Source organism: Hemiscyllium ocellatum, chromosome 21 (genome assembly GCF_020745735.1).
Source record: "Hemiscyllium ocellatum isolate sHemOce1 chromosome 21, sHemOce1.pat.X.cur, whole genome shotgun sequence".
Taxonomy (NCBI): Eukaryota; Metazoa; Chordata; class Chondrichthyes; order Orectolobiformes; family Hemiscylliidae; genus Hemiscyllium; species Hemiscyllium ocellatum.
The window spans coordinates 50,939,278-50,958,614 of NC_083421.1; the positions used below are offsets into that span (position 1 = coordinate 50,939,278).

At 38.3% G+C, this 19,337-nt stretch overlaps 1 protein-coding gene across 1 annotated transcript in view; it reads right to left on the reverse strand.

The window, feature by feature from the left end:
- Nucleotides 1-19,337, reverse strand: part of si:dkeyp-72a4.1 (uncharacterized protein LOC100148058 homolog) — a 255,329-nt gene that overhangs the window by 212,310 nt on the left and 23,682 nt on the right. The window contains exon 2 of the mRNA XM_060841219.1: nt 17,298-17,424. Coding sequence (XP_060697202.1) covers nt 17,298-17,424 — 127 coding nt within the window. The remainder of the gene's footprint in view (nt 1-17,297; nt 17,425-19,337) is intronic.

Sequence of the window (19,337 nt, forward strand, 5' to 3'; positions counted from 1 at the left end):
CTAAATGTTAAAGAGAACATTTTAGCTTGAAACAAATTTCTTTTCATATATGTCAACCTTCAAAATATACATCAACCTTGTTATTCAGGGCCTCCAGCTCATGAAATATACAGATCAAAGAATCTGACAGAATGACAAACTGTATTAACATAACAGACAAAACCAAGCAGATGGTTGATCTGCATGGAAACAAATGCAACATGAATGATTTCATAAGCATGCAAAAGAAATTTCTTCTGTCATCCACTTAAAACAAAATAACTGGATTATTCAAGATGTGCATAATTGCTAATGTGAATAAAAACACAGCTAATTATGAAGCAAAACAGGCAAGATGTAGGAAATATCTGGCGAACGCAGAGTAATTACAAAACCAAAATGCAATCTACAATGTGGTGTGAAAAAAAGGCAGCTGAACACAATACACAGAACGTCATCACAGAAGGATAACAGCAGAGATGAAGAGAAAACTCTTCCAGGCACTGAAAATATGCAATCAAAAACAGAAAATATGCAATCAAAAACAGAAAACACTAGACGCTCAGTTGGTCAGGGCAGTTTCCATTAAAAAAACACACAACAGTTGGTTGTTCAAGTATAAACCTTTCCTCAGTAACTTATATATCTGCATGGCAAACAGCCAAACACAACATAAATTAATTCATTTCTTTAATATGTACTCAGCATAATATACACTAATTTCACAAATGTATGCACAGTTCTTACATTTTATTTCAGATAATTTCTGTTGTTACTTACACAATTGTCAAAATGAGAACGGTCAAAGCAATCACAACACATATTAACAAAGAAAATGCAAAATAATAGATTGAAGATGTAATCATGCAAAACAGGTGATTAATAACCACCAATAAAATATTACATAAAGGTTTATTAGCTTTTCATATGGCAGAATTTATTTTCTTTGTTGACTCCCTTCTTTTTATCTAACAGATACAAATTCTTCTCATTTGTACCCTGCTATGTACCTTTTTTCTTATTACTCATCTACAATCATGTTGCATGTGTTATCAACTTTGAAAAAAAGAAAATGATTTCAAAGGACAGAATGGGATTTCTTCACAAATCTTTCAGTCCGAGCAACTAATGTTCTGCATTTCTTTCCCCATCCCTACTCTACATTTCTATTGAATCTATTTTACATACTTCAGATAGAGAGATCCAAATTAGCTGCAAATTACTTCCCACTAAATAGTAGATAGAGGTTGAACCTATAATCTTACCCACAAGATGTACAACAAATTGCATTTATGCTCTAACTTTAAGGCATTAAAAAAAAGTGCAAGGCCTTTCATAGGGTAGCAGTTAGTCAGAGTTTAATTCAATCTTCACATTTGTGGTGACTCCAGAAATAGTGCAGCTCCATTTTCAGCGAACTACTCCCATGACTTGTGGCACTGTTTTGAATATATTCAATAAATCAGAATCCACTGCTCACAGTGGCAGAGCAATCCAAATATGCACATAAATTTCTGCTTATTTCAATTCTAAATGACATACACCTTATTGAGACTGTGATCCCAAGTTCCACACTCCCAGCCAAGGGAAATAACCTTCCAGGGACTACATAGAACATAGAACAATACAGCACAGAACAGGCCCTTCGGCCCACGGTGTTGTGTCAAACATTTGTCCTAGCTTAAGCACCTATCCATGTACCTATCCAATTGCCGCTTAAAGGTCACCAATGATTCTGACTCTGCCACTCCCACAGGCAGCGCATTCCATGCCCCCACCACTCTCTGGGTAAAGAACCTACCCATGACTTCCATGTATACCTTCCACCCTTCACCTTAAGTTTACGTCCCCTTGTAACACTCTGTTGTATCCGGAGAAAAAGCCTCTGACTGTTTACTCTATCTATTCCCCTGATCATCTTATAAGTCTCTATCAAGTCAACACTCATCCTTCACCATTCCAATGAGAAAAGGCCTAGCACTCTCAACATATCCTCGTACGACCTATTCTCCATTCCAGTCAACATCCTGGTTAATCCTCTGCACCCTCTCCAAAGCTTCCACATCTTTCCTAATGTGAGGCGACCAGAACTGCACACAGTACTCCAAATGTGGCCTTACCAAGGTCCTGTACAGCTGCAACATTATCTCACGACTCTTGAATTCAATCCCTCTGCTAATGAACACTAATACACCATAAGCCTTCTTACAAGCTCTATCCACCTGAGTGACAACTTTCAAAGAGCTATGAATATAGACCCCAAGATCTGTCTGCTCCTCCACTAAGAACCCTACCATTAATCCTGTATTCAGCATTATTATTTGTCCTTCCAAAACGGACAACCTCACACTTGACAGGGTTGAATTCCATCTGCCACTCCTCAGCCCAGCTCTGCATCATATCTAAGTCCCTTTGCAGCTGACAATAGCCCTCCTCACTATCCACAACTCCACCAATCTTCGTAACGTCTGCAAATTTACTGACCCACCCTTTGACTCCCTCTTCCAAGTGCCTACCTTGTGCGGAATTCTTATGACACAGTGGATAGCATCCCTACTTCTAAGCCAGGAGCTCTGGGTTCAAGTCTCCATTCTGAACTTGACGGCAAAGGAATGTATGTGCATTCCTAAACTGGCCAAACAGGTTGAGGATCTACTTACAAATTCATCCATCACATTCCATTGGCAGGTAATAGAGTGAGAGAGATTCCCAGTCAGCCACATGATGAAATTACTTTTAGTTCAGTTTAACTTCTTTCATACTAATTTCTTTCACTTCCTTATTGTCACAAAACCATTGTTTTTCCACTAATTCTCTTTTTTCCCCCTTTTGATAACTTCCTCCTTAAGACAGATACGACATCTAAATTTTAGCTAATTTAGATCTCTCTATGTAAAATAGATTCAATATAAATATAGAGTAAGGACGGGGAAATAAATGCAGAACTTTAGGTTGCTAGGACAGAAATATTTGTATCTGAAAGTATCTGCCATCCCCTGATTTTCCACAATACAGTATCTGAAGGTTAAATAATATCTACATTACCTTTATTACATACACTTCTAATCTCCCAATTTTTAAGTCATTCCAACACCTCCAGAGACCTTGGCTTTCTGTCCCTCATTCATTAGCTCTGTCCAAACTAGTCGTACAACTTGATTGTCCAATTGAAGATACGTTCTCTCTCCTGTCTTTATTCTGTCCTTCACAGTTATTATGCCAAATCTATTTATTTCTATCCATGCTGTTGAAGTATCAGCTAGGATGGAATTCAAGAAGGGAAATTGAATGGTCAGCAGTCTAGTGGGATTAGGGTCAAGGATTCTATTTACATTATTTTATACCTTCATGTTTTTTGTACAGTTCAAGTACAGCAGCAAGAGCGCTCCTCTCAGCTCCACATGAAGGTAACCTTAAATTCAGTTTTGTTGATTTTGGCCATCATACACCTTTAAAGAACACTGAAAAACCAACAAAACTGAGCCATGTACTTCTGGCATATGCTTTGCTCAATTCTAATCAAATATAAATGTTCTAAAACAGGCATTAAGACCCAGAATGAATCTGTAAAAAGGGCTGAATACCAGCATTAAACAGTCGCCAGAGCAAATATCCCTGCTAAACTGTTTGAAATCAGCAGTCAATTTGTTTAGCAATATGGAAACTTTAGATATTTTTATGTGTCCATGCCCACATAGTAACTTTAAATAGACATTTTTGTGGCCTGTATGGGAACTTCCCAATTGTTACATAGCCTCACACTATAAAAGGAAACAACAAACAGGCAGTTTGATTATCTTCCAACCTAATATGGGGGATCAGGTATATTTCATGCATCTTGAGCTATGAGACAGACACTATGACACTGATATATTTGCCAATTTGTGCACCACGAAAATAGACGCAACAGTATTCATCTTCTGGATCAATGATTATATTTCCAAAAGTATGTTAATGCATATAGGGCTGCTTTTCCTGGATGACAGTGCTCAAAATAACACAGATCAGTCAAGGAAGTAAAAGAATGGGATTTTTTGGTTGGTCCGGATTATATTGAGGAGAATGGATTTCATGGTATTCATAAGCTCTCAGTATCGTTAACATCATCAACTAACCTTCATAGACATGATTGTAATATTCCACAACTCTGAAAATGACTGATTTGGAACCTTACAAACATCATAGTCCACAGGGCATTTGTTGCCACAGAGGATGTCTGATCACATTATTGATTTAGATTGTTTTTTTGCTGGTCTTGCTTTTCCTCTTCATGCTGTTATTACTGGGTCTCAAAAGCTGTGATAATTTCCACTGACGTTATTTCCATCAGTTTCAGTCCAAGGTGATGGCTTCCCAAAAGCTGAAGTCAATGTTGAATTTCTTCATGCTACCATTAGCAGATTGCTGAAACACTTCTATTCTCCTCCAGGGCATAAGACCAAGCTGGGAGAAGATAATCTGCTTTGAGAATTCTGATGTTTGAGTTTATATGATTAACAGAAAGAAGCTGATCCTGATGATCATATCTTCAATGTTTGTTGTGTCTACTTTTTGAGAAGATCCAGGTATTAGTACACTTGTTCTTTCTAATTGATACATATTGTTGTATTCCGAATGCTATTAGAGATTGCTGATACAAACAACACAATGGGTTTATTATAAATTTGCACACAAGAGACACAGCACTCAGTCTGCCTCATCGGTTGTCGTTTAGGTTACACATTTATGCACCTTACAATCATATTGAATACTTAAATATTGCAATTATCATAGATTACAGGAAATACAAAATGATTTCAGTAGTTCACAATGCTGTGAAATAAACAAGTGTCCAGTCAATGTAATGGTAGAGATCATGTCCATTTTCTTGCGATTTCCCCTACTGATCAAGATTCTATCTCATCTTTAAATGGACACAAGGACTCTGGGCCACTGCTATCTGTAGCAAGGAGTTCCAAACACACTCAACCCTCAGAGAAGAAATTCCTTCTCATCTCAATCTTAATTTAGCACCACTTCATGCTAGGAACACAAATGCTAGGAAATGCCTTAAATCTCCACAAGGGCTAGTAGTCATAGATAGATCAAGGGGAAACCATTCCAAGTTGCAAAGGGAAGGAGACCATGATCTTCTAAATTGGAAAACAAAGTTTGATGTGGGGATGAAATAATTACTACAGCCATATAAGGTGAAGATCTTGTATTTAAACTCAAAAGTCATCAATGTTGTACATGTTTGGAGATGTGATTAGTTTGACAAAGGACATGAGCATTACGGAATGTCAGACTGATGATGATCCTATTGAATGGTGGAGCCAGTATGAGGCACCTAACAGCCTCCTCCTGTTTTTAAGGTCCTGTGGTCTTATTTATATGGTTATATCCCCTTTGTGTTTTAGAATAATTTCAGTCCTTTAGTTATTTACAGGTCCCAATTCCAGGTTTATGCATCTCAACACCTCTCAGCACCCTAGCCATGTTTCACCTCCACTACCTGTGCTATCTAGTAATGTTTATATAGTTTATTCGAAGTTTATAGTTTACTTTAATAGGTTCTACCATTGGCAACTTTGATAATATAACTCCAATGCCTTGAAATTGCTCCTCTATGTTGTCTATGTTTCAGTCCTGTACTGCAACATAAATATCACATCATATGGTAGACTTTAAGCTTGGTTTCATTTTTGATGTTGCAATCTAAAACTCTCTTTTCCCCAGGTGAACAAAGGCTACACCATCATATTCCAAACAATACTGGGATTTTTATGTCAATGTCAGCCTCTCATAACTTCCACAGAAATGTTCCATATTTTTCATCATGAATTCTGATGATGAAGCAGGACCAATGGGCATACAAAAACTGGGAGCAGCCATTAAGGGCCAGCTATAAAACATTAAAATAAAAAACCCAGATGATGTGTGCTTTTTACAAAGATAATGAGAAAGATTTTTGATTGTACTGTACAAGCTTCTGATGAACACACAGATGTTTTCATTTACATTATGCACATCAAAAAATGTAAGTTGAATTTACATGAATTTAAAAGATTGGACCCTCACAAAATGCCAACCATGCAGCTCTAGCTTCCTGTACAAAGCTATCAAGAAAGCAGGAACATTCTACAAGGCAATAAGTTCTGGTACTGAGAAATCATGTGGAAATGAAGAATAATGATATAGAAATGGAATAGGAACAATGCCAATTTAACTGTGAGACTTTTCACTATATTCCAAGTACCTATTCTGTTTGGAATCAGTTGTTAGCAAATTTAGTAGAGAGTTGAGTGTGAGATTCTTACAGATGCTCATAATTTTACTCAAGAAAATCAAATTTGAATTCAGTAAATTCTTAGTCTTTTCATCGTTAAACAATGCAATAAATACTATTACACGCACAGAAGAAGAAAGCAACACGGCTTTTAAAATCATGTTCCAACTTAAACTATATATACCAATACTATCTGAAGTTCTCGTGTGACAGAATGGCAAAAATATAGTTTCTGCTCTCTCAAAACTGGAAAGAGAGAGAAAATAGCTCTGATTTCTGAGAATCACAAAGCTGATACCATACTTGAAACAGATATGTAAATCTTTATAATTTAATTATACAAATATATCCAAAGACCCAATCATTTGAACTGATATCACAACATTAATAGTCGAGATCATTGATTCATCAATCAATTCAAAAAGATCATGCAGTCAGCAATATTTTTGATGATACAATTGTAGCGATAATAATAACACGGATTGCTGACATACCAATATTTACTTCCCATCCCTATACAAATAGGCAGCTTGTTAGGACACTTCAGAGGGCAATGAACTTTCAACCGCCCTGCTGACTCTGCAGTCATATGCGGCCAGACCAGGCAAGGAAGAAATTTCCTTGACTATGAATATTCCATGGACCAAGATGGGCTTTACAAGTTACTTCCTCATTTATTTAATTAACTACATTTAAATTCTCTAACTACTAAATGCAAGATGCCAAGTCAGAGTCAGAGATGAAAAGCATGGAAATAGACCCTTCGATCCAACTCGTACATGTCCACTAGATATCCCAACCTAATCTAGTCTCACTTGTCAGCATCCGGTCCATATCCCTTCAAATCCTTCCTATTCATATATCCATCCAGATGACTTTTAAATATTGCAAATGTACCAGCCTCCACCACTTCCTCTGGCAGCTCATTCATACAAGTACCACCCTCTGCATGAAAAACCTATGTCCTCTAGTTCTGAACTCCCCCACTCCAGCGAAATGACTTTGTCAACTTAGTCTATCCATGCCCCTTGTGATTTCATAAACCTCTATAACTCACCCCTCAGTCTCTAATGTTCAAGGGAAAACAGTCCCAACCTATTCAGCCTCTCCCTATAGTTCAGATCCTCCAACCTTGACAACATCCTTGGAAGTCTTTTCTGAAACCTTTCAAGTTTCACAACATCCTTCAGATAGTAAGGAGACCAGAACTGCACGCAATATTCCAACAGTGGCCTAACCAATGTCCTGTACATGATGTCCCAATTCTTGTACTCAATACTCTGACCAATTAAAGGAAAGCATACTAAACACCTTTTTCATTATACTATCTACCTGCGACTTTACTTTCAAGGAGCTATGAACTCCAAGGTCTCTTTGTTCAGCAACACTCCTTAGGACCTTACCATTAAGCGTATATGTCCTGCTAAGATTTGCTTTCCCAATATGCAGCACCTCGTATTTATCTGAATTAAATTCCATCTGTCACTCCTCAACCAATTGGCCCATCTGGTCAAGATCCCATTGTAATCTGAGGTAACCTTCTTCGCTGTCCACTACACCTCTAATTTTGGTGTCATCAGCAAACTTACTAACTATAGCTCTTATACTCACATCCAAATCATTTCATGCTCTGGAGTAACAGTCCACTAACATAATCTTGATGACAATGCTGTTGGACTCCTTAAAATCCCCCTGAATTTGCCTTTATTGTTGTGGTTCTGTTCACCGAGCTGGGAACTTATGTTGCAGATGTTTCGTCCCCTGTCTAGGTGACATCCTCAGTGCTTGGGAGCCTCCTGTGAAGCGCTTCTGTGATGTTTCCTCCGGCATTTATAGTGATTTGTACCTGCCTCTGCAGCGGAAGCTGGAAGTGACAATCGGAAGCGGCAGGTAAAAATCACTATAAATGCCGGAGAAAACATCACAGAAGCGCTTCACAGGAGGCTCCCAAGCATTAAGGATGTCACCTAGACAGGGGATGACACGTCTGCAACACAAATTCCCAGCTCAGCGAACAAAACCACAACAACGAGCACCCGAGCTACAAATCTTCTCCCAAACTTTGCCTTTATTTCAAAGTGATGCCCAGAAATATGAAACCGAAGACAGAAAGCTTTAAGAAAAATTTCTTTAGAAACAGAAACGAACACATCCCATTCTAAAAGATTAAAGACTTGATCCAAAATTGTTTAATGTATCGTCGCATCTTCATGACACTGTACTCATTTGGCTATAAATTCTGTGTCTTATGATCTTATTTTCACAACCACCCGAGGAAGAAGCAGCACCTCAAAAGCTAGTGCTTCCAAATAAACCTGCAGGTGGACTATAGCCGGTGTTGTAAGATTTTTTTTGAAACGGTTTCTACCCCAGTCCAACACCAGCACCTCCAAGTCACAATAATTCTGAATATCTTAGTTAATTCATTCAACAGAAGGAAAATACAGTAGAATCAGACTCAGACTCAATTGATCATAACTGATCCTTGATCAAAATTTACACAGTCTAAAACATACATATGGGGAATAGTCACTTGAATATACCAACTCAGCACAATAGGAACAGGAAAATAATGGAAAGTAGTATAGATAAGGAATCAGCTGTCAGACCTCTGCCAGGTGTAGTTTATGCACTGAATGTGAGATGGACATGCATGGAAAGCTTAAAATAACATGTTCTCTACCAAGTAGTTCCAAAACTGTTTGATCGAGTCCTCACTAACGTGGTACAGTTGGCCAGAATTCCAAAATCTTGAGTGGGCAGAAAGCAAAGGCACAGGGTGAAAAAAAGTCACACAAACCGCGGATCTTAAACTGTGCCACACAAGTGTCAGACAATGACTGTCTCCAACAAGAGGTAATCTAACCATCTCCTCTTCACATTCAAAAGGCAATACAATCACAAACCCTCACTATCAACATCCTGTCAATTATCACTGACCAAAAATGAATTTGACAAGCCACACCAATATAAACTTATGTATTTTGATATCATTTATTTTAAGTTAGGTTTTGGATTTTGGGGTTAGCGCTTATTGGTCTTCTGCGCATCTGAGGTTAGTAATTAATTTGCAAGTATTTCTACAGCCAAAATGTTTATTTTATGAAAGCGTTTGAGAGCACCATGTGGCAGCATTAATGGGTTTTTTAAATTTACTTTAGGATGTTTTATTACTTAGAGGTAGAACCCCCACTGATTACTTATTATATTTAATATAATTCTTTGAGTTAATATTGACTTAGAGTTGTGAACTAGGAACTGTGAGCTAAAGATGACTTTTGTACCATGGATAGCAGCTTATGTTAAAAGGAAAATGGAATAAACAAGTTGTATTTTATATTCATAAGGCCAGGTGTGAAAGTTAATTGAAGTTTAGTTCCTGATGAAAAAAGCTCTGCAGATGCATTGTCACCAAGGAGGAGGCTATGTTTAAACAGACAGAAATTGGCTATTAACAAGATCAGTACTTGAGAACAGGTTCCAGCAAGTCCAGAAAAGATCTTATGCTCAAGCAGATGGCAGATGTTGAAGAGTGGCTGGGGTCTCATGGAGCATGTGGTCAGAGTTGGAATTGAGTTTTGGACGGACTGTCTGTGAAAAAGGAATGTGGGACATTGATGCTACAGCTTGAAAATGTGAAAGTTCCCTGCCTGGCGTCGCTTATCTTGGGAAGGTCAGAAAATAAAAAAAACTAAGTATTACTGCCATTATCCAAGTGAACTGTAACTGTGACCCCGATTGAGATCTGCAGAAAATCAACCAAGAAAATCATCATCTATGCCTGTGAAACAACACTGTAGAACCACTTCAGTAATGTGGCCACTTCTGTCATTTTCTTTTATTTATTCCATAACTGTTTGTTTGTTGATCTGTCTTTTGTGTGAATGGGGCTGTAAAACTAAGGGTTGGGATTTAAAGCATAGACCAATTAAATTACTTGTTATTTAATTTGCTCTACTAAAGTGATTGCATTGTTAACAAATGCTCAGTCCTTTGTTTAAGCTACAGACGCGGAATCAGTTATTCAAAAAGGCTGGTTAAGAACTCCTGGGGTCAATTTAGATGGTCATTGAAGGTTTTAATTTTACTTGCTGCAAATCCAGATGTAGAAAAGCTTATTTGGTTCAACTGTCTGTCTGCATGTTATAATACATAGCAAGGTAAACCACTGTATTTTAAGGTATGTTAGAAATTTCCAGATCGTTTTTAAGCTTAGGGGAAACACTCATATCTTTAGAGAAAAAGGCTTTGTTTTCAGCTTTATTTTGAGCAGTTCCACAAAGTCCTTGAATGGAGATGGTTAGGTAGACTAGTGTTCTTGAGAAGAGGAGAATATAGCGAAACTATGTTACCTTAATGTAAAGAGTTAGTGGTATTCTCAAACCAGAAGTGTTGGGTTAAAACCCTGAAAGCTGAATACATTTAAGCCCAGGTATGATACCTCCTGGAAAAAGCATTCAATGTTTCCAATTTGCAAAGTTAAAAATCACACAACACCAAGTTATAGTCCAACAGGTTTAATTGGAAGCACTAGCTTTCGGATCACTGCTCCTTCATCAGGTGGTTGTGGAGGACACAATTGTAAGACACAGAATTTCTGCCTGATGGAAGAGAGTATAATCTGAGTGGGGTGGATCTTTGATTATGAAGGTTGCTTTCCCAAAGCAGTGGAAAGTATAGATGTGAGAATTTCGGTGTCTTACAATTGTGTCCTCCACAACTACGTGATGAAGGAGCCTGTTGGACTATAACCTGGTGTTTTGTGATTTTTAACTTTGTGCACCCCAGTTCAACACTAGCATCTCCAAATCCAATTTACAAACTAGAGTTACAATTAGCTTAAGCTTATCAAGGTGTTAGAAAAAAAATCCTTGGAATATAACTAGGGGTGCATTTGATTTGATGTGATTTATTGTCACATGTACCTAGGTTCAGTGAAAAATTTCTTGCTTTGTATAAAACACTGCAGATCATACCATACAAAGTGAATTAAGGTAATAGAACAGAGTGAAAAATGAAATGTTATGGCTGCAGAGAAGATGCACAGAGAGCGAGATCAACATTAAATTTAAAATTTGAGTGGTCCATTCAGGAGTCTAATAATAGCAGGGAAGAAGCTGTTCTTGAATCTATTCATACATGATATCTTTTATACCTTCTGCCTGATGGAAGATAGTATAACCTGAATGGGATGGATCTTTGATTATGAAGGTTTGTGTGATGGACAAGGCTGTACTCTTAACTCTCTGTAGTTTATTGCAGTCTTGGAAAAAGCAGTTGCCAAACCATGCTGTGAAGCATCCGGATAGAATGCTTTCTATGGTGCATTTATGAAAATTGGTAGAACTTCTTGTGGACATGCTGAATTTTTGCATACAGTACAAGGGATATTGCTTAATTTTCAAATTTGTAAAGGAGTGCTTTGTGATGAACTGCATGTTTAAATATCTTTGTAATATTATTATTATGAATAAATCATTTGGCTTATACTATTTTTTGGTTTATAAATTCTGCTTTATTGTTAAAACAAATTGTGCAACTGTGTATGTATAGGTCAGCAAGACCACCTAATTGTAACCAAAACAAAACATGATCTGTCAGTCCAGATTTCAGTCAGAGATTTGATTTGTCCAGTACTGGGATCACAACAATACAAAGACAGCCTGTGGCTACAACAGGTCAGAGGTTAGGAATACTGAGGTGAGTAACTCATCTATTGACTCCACAAATGCCTGCCCATCATCTACAAGGCATACGTCAGAAAATTGGTGGAGTACTCTCCACTTGCTTGGATGAGTAAAGCTCCAACAATACTTGAGAAGCTCTAACTCACCCAGAACTAAGTAACCCACATGACTGTCATCCACCAACTTCAACATTCATTCCCTCCACTATCAATGCAGTCATAGCAGTGCATGTCACCTATATGCCTAGAACAAAAAAAAAGTACAATTTGCAAATGAGACACACTGGCCTATCAATTACACATTCACGTAACTGGCAAACGTAAAACTGTTGCAGTCAAATGAGTGGGAAAAGAGAGTGAAGCCATTCTACTCCACCTCACCTGGTTGAAACACAATCTCCACATAACACCATCTCAACACAATTATTGAGGATGAGAAACAACCTTCATTGCTTGGCAGAACAACCTAAGATAATATGTTGAGGCTGTAGCATTTCAACAGCTCAAAGCTGATATCCAAAGTCAAATCCAAAAGACAAGTTAAATATTGTGGGAAGAGAAAGCCAGAGACAGCAAGACTGTGAAAGCGAGAGAGAGAGAGAGAGAGAGAGAGCAAGAGCTGGAGAACACGAGAGAGTGAGAGTACACAACAGTGAGACAGAGAGAGTGTGTGCAAGAGCGAGAGCAAGATCGAACAATATGCTGACCATCATGACATGCAAAAATATTTTGAAACCACCAGGACCATGCAGAGACCAAGTTCAAATGTACGAACCCTGTCCTCAACTTCAGAAACATGACAACTTGCTCTTCAGAAAGGGAGATAAATCTTGCTATGGTACCTCAGGCACTCCAACTTGTCCACTGTACAGGAAATCCTGCCATGCATTCCCTGAATTGCCCCCCCTAGAATCTTGGAGGTCTTATCTTTAGACTTCCAAAAGGAAATACATTCATTGTTCCCAGACAAGAAAAATACTTGAGGATAACACAATACTTTTCATTGCATTTAGTCAACTTGATCAAAGCATGTGGCTTAATACGTCACAAAGCCTTGGGTATTGTGCTACAAAAATAAAGATGTTCAAAAAACTTCATCTCAATCTAATGACTTCAATGATATAACAGCAACAGCATTCATGTGAACGATACATGATACAAATGCCTTCTGGACATAATATAGCACAGTAACTTATTGTCACTTGTATTTATGAAAATACCATGAAAAAAGTGTGTAACTCGCCATAATTCAGCACCATTTTAAATACAGAATTTATAAACAGAAATAATTGAGACAAAGTTAAGACAAAGCTCATTTTTTGTTCCCTCCCTGGGTCCTGGGTTTCTGAAGTGGCTACGAGATGATGCCACCAAAGATACAAGGAGGGAGGATCAGATCTACAATGCCTCCACTGCTGACAGAGCCCCCCACCGCCACCATAAAGACCTCAGACAGCACCCACCACACCATCACTGACAAAGCCAAAGCAGCATTGCCAGTTGAATGGAAAGGATCCACCAAGCCGCTGATTCCGAAGCCACCTATCAAGCACTTCCACAGCCAGGAGATTGTCCCAACTCCTGAGTACTGGGTCCCTCCCAAACCCTGAGGACCACGGCACCATCCAAATTCCTGAGGAAGTGGAATCACCATGCCACCTTGTGGCCATGACTTGAGCAACGGCCATGGCCATGAGGAAACGGACCAGTGCCACTCCCGCAGCAGCTCTCTGCAACCTCCCTCTTTCGTCATAACGCAAAAAAGAAAAAATAATGACTTTGATACGAAAGGAAGTAAAGAAATAAATAAAAAGGAGGCAGTCAGCCAGGCACGCAGGAGTAGACAGGCCCAGGAGCTGAAACACTTCCTACCCTGCTGCCGCTATCTTGACATGGATTAAGGCTGCAAGATAGCCTTTTTTACAATTTACAGGTTTTTTTGACATTGATTGGAGTTTAGCATCTTGGGCATAATTTAAACTGACTGACCGAATGCAAATGTGTTTTTGTATCCTGGCAACCCAGCTAATTCGACCAAATGTTACATTGTTACCTTGTTCAGAACACTTGATGCTATATCAGGTAGTTCAGTACCCCTTACGCCTTCAGAATACTGTACATATCTATAAATTGCAAATTTCACATTTGATAAGGACTGCAGTGTCCCTACCCAGTCCACAACATATTTGCAAGTCAACATTTCCTCAAGTCTGCACAAAAGAAACAATGTGTGCATTCGAAATTTGGCACAACAAAATTAATTACAACTCATATTTGATCATCCATATATTCCACTTGCCATATAAGCTAAGAGACTCGAATAAACATTGAGCACTTCCCATGCCTTGACAGCCTCTCAAAAGGCCACCATTATCAATTAGAACTAAAACTGGCAACAGCTCCACCTTCTATAAACATTGGCAGTAAGTGTTTGACAAAGACTCAACACTGTCCGGAAAGCAAATAGCATCTCTCCTACCAGTTCTTGTTTTCTCAACTTTCAAATTGTCAATGCTCCAAGGAGGACAAAGGCAAAAAAGACGTCAGAGAAACTGAAGCTCTTAAAAAGCAGTGGCATTCACAGTGAAAGGGAGACGGGGCTAACAATTGTTTAAACTGGCAATCCTGCCTTCTGGATCCACTGCCTCATAGAATATCCTAGCCAATGTGCCCATAGATCTGTATTCAAAGATCAGAAGAATCCTGTGATACTGATTAAACATCATCCACATATAAAAGCACAGCCAATGTTGACGACTTCCAAAATCAAAACTTTGAAGAATTCACCATGTTCAGACAAATATATATAAGTCAAGCTTTCGTTCTAGCAATTATGGCACAGTATATTAAAGCACCAAGAACTGAAGTTATGGAGTTATAGTGTCATGCAGCATATAAACAGTCCCTTTGGCCCTACCAGTCCACATGACCATGTTCCCAAACTAACCCAGTCCCACCTGCTTGCCAATATCCCTCCAAACCTTTCCTTTTCATGCACCTTTCCAAATGGGTTTTAAATAGGATAACTATATCTGCACCCATCACTTTCTCTGGCAGTTCACTGGACATACTGTTGTTATGCTGGTTTTTTCAGTGCCCTTGAGTTCTTCTCCAGAGTGGGGGTAATTGGCCATGCTCCAACTAGGCTGGGTTTGAAAGGTTTATTGGGGCCTTTTTTTGTTTACTGCTAACAGATAATGCCTCCGGTCTAAGGTTTTCATGTCTTAAATAAAACTAGTATAATCAAAGGTGAGTAGCCAGGTAGCTATGTAGCTAACTTTCGTTTAGAGTTTTCATTCAATTCAGCAGTCCAGCTGGGCACTTTCTCTCCCTCTCTGACTTAAAACCTGTAAACTCTGGTTTGTTTCATTTTTATACTTTGTGCTCAGGGGTGTGTTTATTGGGACTGTTGCAAGTATTTTCAGAACACCATCATTAAGTCGGGATAGTCTGTCCTGTTTTGGATAGGATAAGTTATCAGGTATTCTATTTTCTGTTCTTTGTCTTTCATTTCAGAATTTTGTAAATAAACGTTTTGTTTGAAACTTGGCAGTCGGATCAGCTAATTCACTCCGGGAATAACCACTATACATTTACCTAAAACTAATAGCAAAATTGCAGTCTGGGCTGCCTGTTTAAAAATGTTTTGAAGGGTCCGGTCTGTGTAAAAAAAAATTGTCCCTCAAGTCTTTTTTAAATCTTTTTCTTCTTACCTTAAAAAATGTCCCCTAGTTTTGAATTCACCCACCCTAGGGAAAATACCTTTGCTATTCACCTTACCAATGTCCCTCATGATTTTTTAAACTTCTATAAGATTAGCCCTCAACCTCCTTCACTCCAGGGAAAAAGTTCCAACCTTTACAGTCTACTTTTATATCTCAAACCCTCCATTCCCAGCAATATCCTAGTAAATCTTTTCTGAATCCTCTCTAGTTTAATAACAGTCTTCCTATAAACAGGGCAACCAGAACTACACATTGTATTCCAGAAGAGGCCTCACCAAAGTCCCATATAACCTCAACATGCTGTCCCAACTCCTATACTCAAAGGTCTGAGCACTGAAGGCGAGTATGCTAAACACCTTCTTAACCACCCTGTCTACCCATGACACAAATTTCACAAAACTATATACCTGTGCCCTCAGGCCTCTCTATTCTACAACATACCAAGGGCCCTACCATTATTGTATAAGTCCTGTCCTTGCTTGTATTGCCAAAATGCAACACCTCACATTTATCCAAATTCAACTCCATCTGCCACTCCTCAGCCCACTGACCCAATTGATCAAAATCTCTTTGTAATCTTAAATAATCCTCTTCACTGTCCACTATACCACCAAGTTTGGTATCATCTGCAAACTTACTAACCACGCCTCCTATATTCTCAGCTAAATCTTTTATTAAATGACAAACAAAACAGGACCCAGTACTAATCCCTGTAGAACACTGCTGGTCACAGACATCCAGTCTGAAAAACAACCTTCCACCATCACCCTCTGTTTCCTACCACAAAACCAATTTTATATCCAATTGGTAAGCTCACTCTGAATCCCATGTCATCTGACTTTACTAATTAGTCTACCATACAGAACCCTGTCCAGGGCAAAGTAATCAACGTCTACCACTCGGCCCTCAATCTTTTTGGTTATTTCATTTTAAAAAAACTCAAATTAAGTTTGTGAGACATGATTTTCTTTCATAAAACCTGCTGACTATCCCTAATCAATCCTTAATTCTCAAAATGTATGTGACCTGAAAATGCCTCCCTTCAAATCACGGTTATCTTCAAGACTAAATCATTAGAAACAGAATTTTGAACTAGCTGTCATTTCAAAACAAGTAGTGCTGGATGGCAATTTCCATTACCTGCATTTAGAAAAATGTGTTCACAACTTGAGCAAATATTATATCACAGGGGGAAAAAAATCAATATCATTTCACTGCACCAATAGTTGCTTAAACCACCATTTTAAAACAGACAATTTGTTTCTGTTGCATACAGTGGAGCTGATATTTTTATTTTGAACCTTAACACAGAAACATTGCTTGGGCTAAAATAGTTGTATTCGTAGCCTCTCCACAGTTACATCCTGTGCCTAAAGATAAATCTACAATGCAAATTGTTTTGACTTCATGTTTTTAAAAACTCATATGAATAGTTAATGTTTAGCAAATAACTATTATATCTATTATTAAATCAAACAATGCCAATAAAAGAGAAATTGAAATTTGATATCTTTTCCACAAGGACATATTCAAAACTGGCCATCTGAAACAGACTTTATTAAAATTGGAACTGGAAGAACAATTATTTGAGTGAACAGATATGCTCAGTAAGATACAATTGACAATGTCAACAACTCACCATGCTCTTCTGATCCACTTGGTTGACATTCTGGAAACTGACTTTCAGAAGGAACACTAACAGTTCGAACTAGTAGCCTTGCCCTACATGATTCTGCTCGCCGTTCTTGCAGCAGCAATGGATGAATCTGGAAAGAAAAATACAGTCTGATTCTTCAAGCCCACAAGAGAATAACATCTTGACTGGAATATCTTCTTCATCAGTCAACTGTGTCAATAGGCTATCAAAAGCATCTAATGCATTTTAATTACAGATAGGTCATTGAATTTGATGCATCAGCTAAAGGGAAACTCAAATCTGAAGTGTCATATGAAAAATGCATATGCAGATAACAGCTGTCTTTAATTGTTCCTTTATCTGTAGGCAAAATATAAAAGTTTAAACTATGAAATAATGAATGCATATCGAGTTGCTGGTTAGGATTTGCCTCCATGTTCAGTTTTATTAATATTTACTTTAGAATGATGAGAAAAAATGAATTCCCAATTTTTTGCTCCAGTTCTTCTTAGTTTTCTGTAAATTCACTCCTGAGATTTTAGTGTCAGCAACAAGGCGAGCATTTATTGCCCATTCCTAATTGCTAACGAGAAGGTGATGGCAAGCCACGTTCTTAAGTTTCAAGAGTACATGTTGTGAAGGTACAGCCAAAGTGCTGTTTGAAAGGGAGATATGGGAGACTGACCACACAATGGATTAGCAATGTCAATAGTGTTCCAAGACAGGACAGTGTGAAGTTTGGATGGGGATGTGGTTTTCCTACGCATCTGATTCCCTGGTATTGCTCGCCATAAAGCTCACAGATTTGGAATGTGTCATTAAACAAGTCTTGAGAGTTATTGTAGTCATAGCCATTGCTCTTACTATGCCATTTCAGAGGGCAATGAAGAGTCAATCACACTCTAAGTCTAGAGAGTCATATGTATGCTAGATCATGTGAAAATGGCACATTTTCCAAACATCAATGAAGTTTCATGGTTATCATCGCTGAGACTAGCTTCAGATTTTATGAAATCACCAACTGCTGTCATGGGTGTTGAACACATGTTCCCACAGCATTAGTCCAAGCTTCTGAATCACTAATTCAAGGAGCATTACTACAACAGCACAATCTCCTCATAAATGTATATAGTAGTGGGCAGGTTATAAGTAGTCAGGAGCTTGCCACAAAATTCACATTTCTGTCCCAGCTTAATAGCTAGATTTTATATGGCTTGTCCATAAATTAAGATTCTAGTCAATGGTCAACCCCAGGACCTCAATGGTGAGAGATTCAACTGTGGTAATGCTGAATGTCAAGGGAAGACAGTTCGATTCTCACTTGTTAGAGATAGTCATTATTTGACATGTGTGTTGCAAATGTTAGCTGTGAATTAAAAGCCCAAGCCAAACGTTATCAAAGTCTTGCTAACCTGCAGACAAAGATGGCTTCCAGCTGAGGATCCCATGCAATCAGCAGCAAACATCCCTAACCAAAACCCATTGTATTGAAGAAATGATCATTGATAATAGCGCTCAGAGCACTATGCTGAGAAACTCCAGCAGTAATATTCTGGGACTGACATATGGGCCATCTATCAACCACCACCTTTATGCCAGATATGACTCCAACCAGTGAAGAGATTTCCCCCCAGATTCCTTTGGGTTCCAGCTTTACTGAGTCCCTGGATTCCATACTCAGTTAAATGCTGCCTTCTTAAAGTTGCCATGAAGTCGTAAAACATGGACTATTATTGTTTAATGGCATCAGCTGATTTAATACCTCAGATTTGCATTTCAAAGAAAACAACTCTAAATGAGCCAGTGCACTGTCTTAAAATGACTGCAGAAGCCAAGTGACCAGCAAGCTGGCCAAGACACAAGCAAATTACAAAATGGAGCCTAAACAACATCTCAAAGAGAAAGATTCACATTAAGAAAAATAAAATTGAAATCAGATAACTTTCTACAGAAATAGTCAGACACAAAAGGAACCACACCAAAACTCCTTATGCAAAACAAAGGTAGAAGTAGGACCTCTATTTCAATGGTATCTCGTTAGTT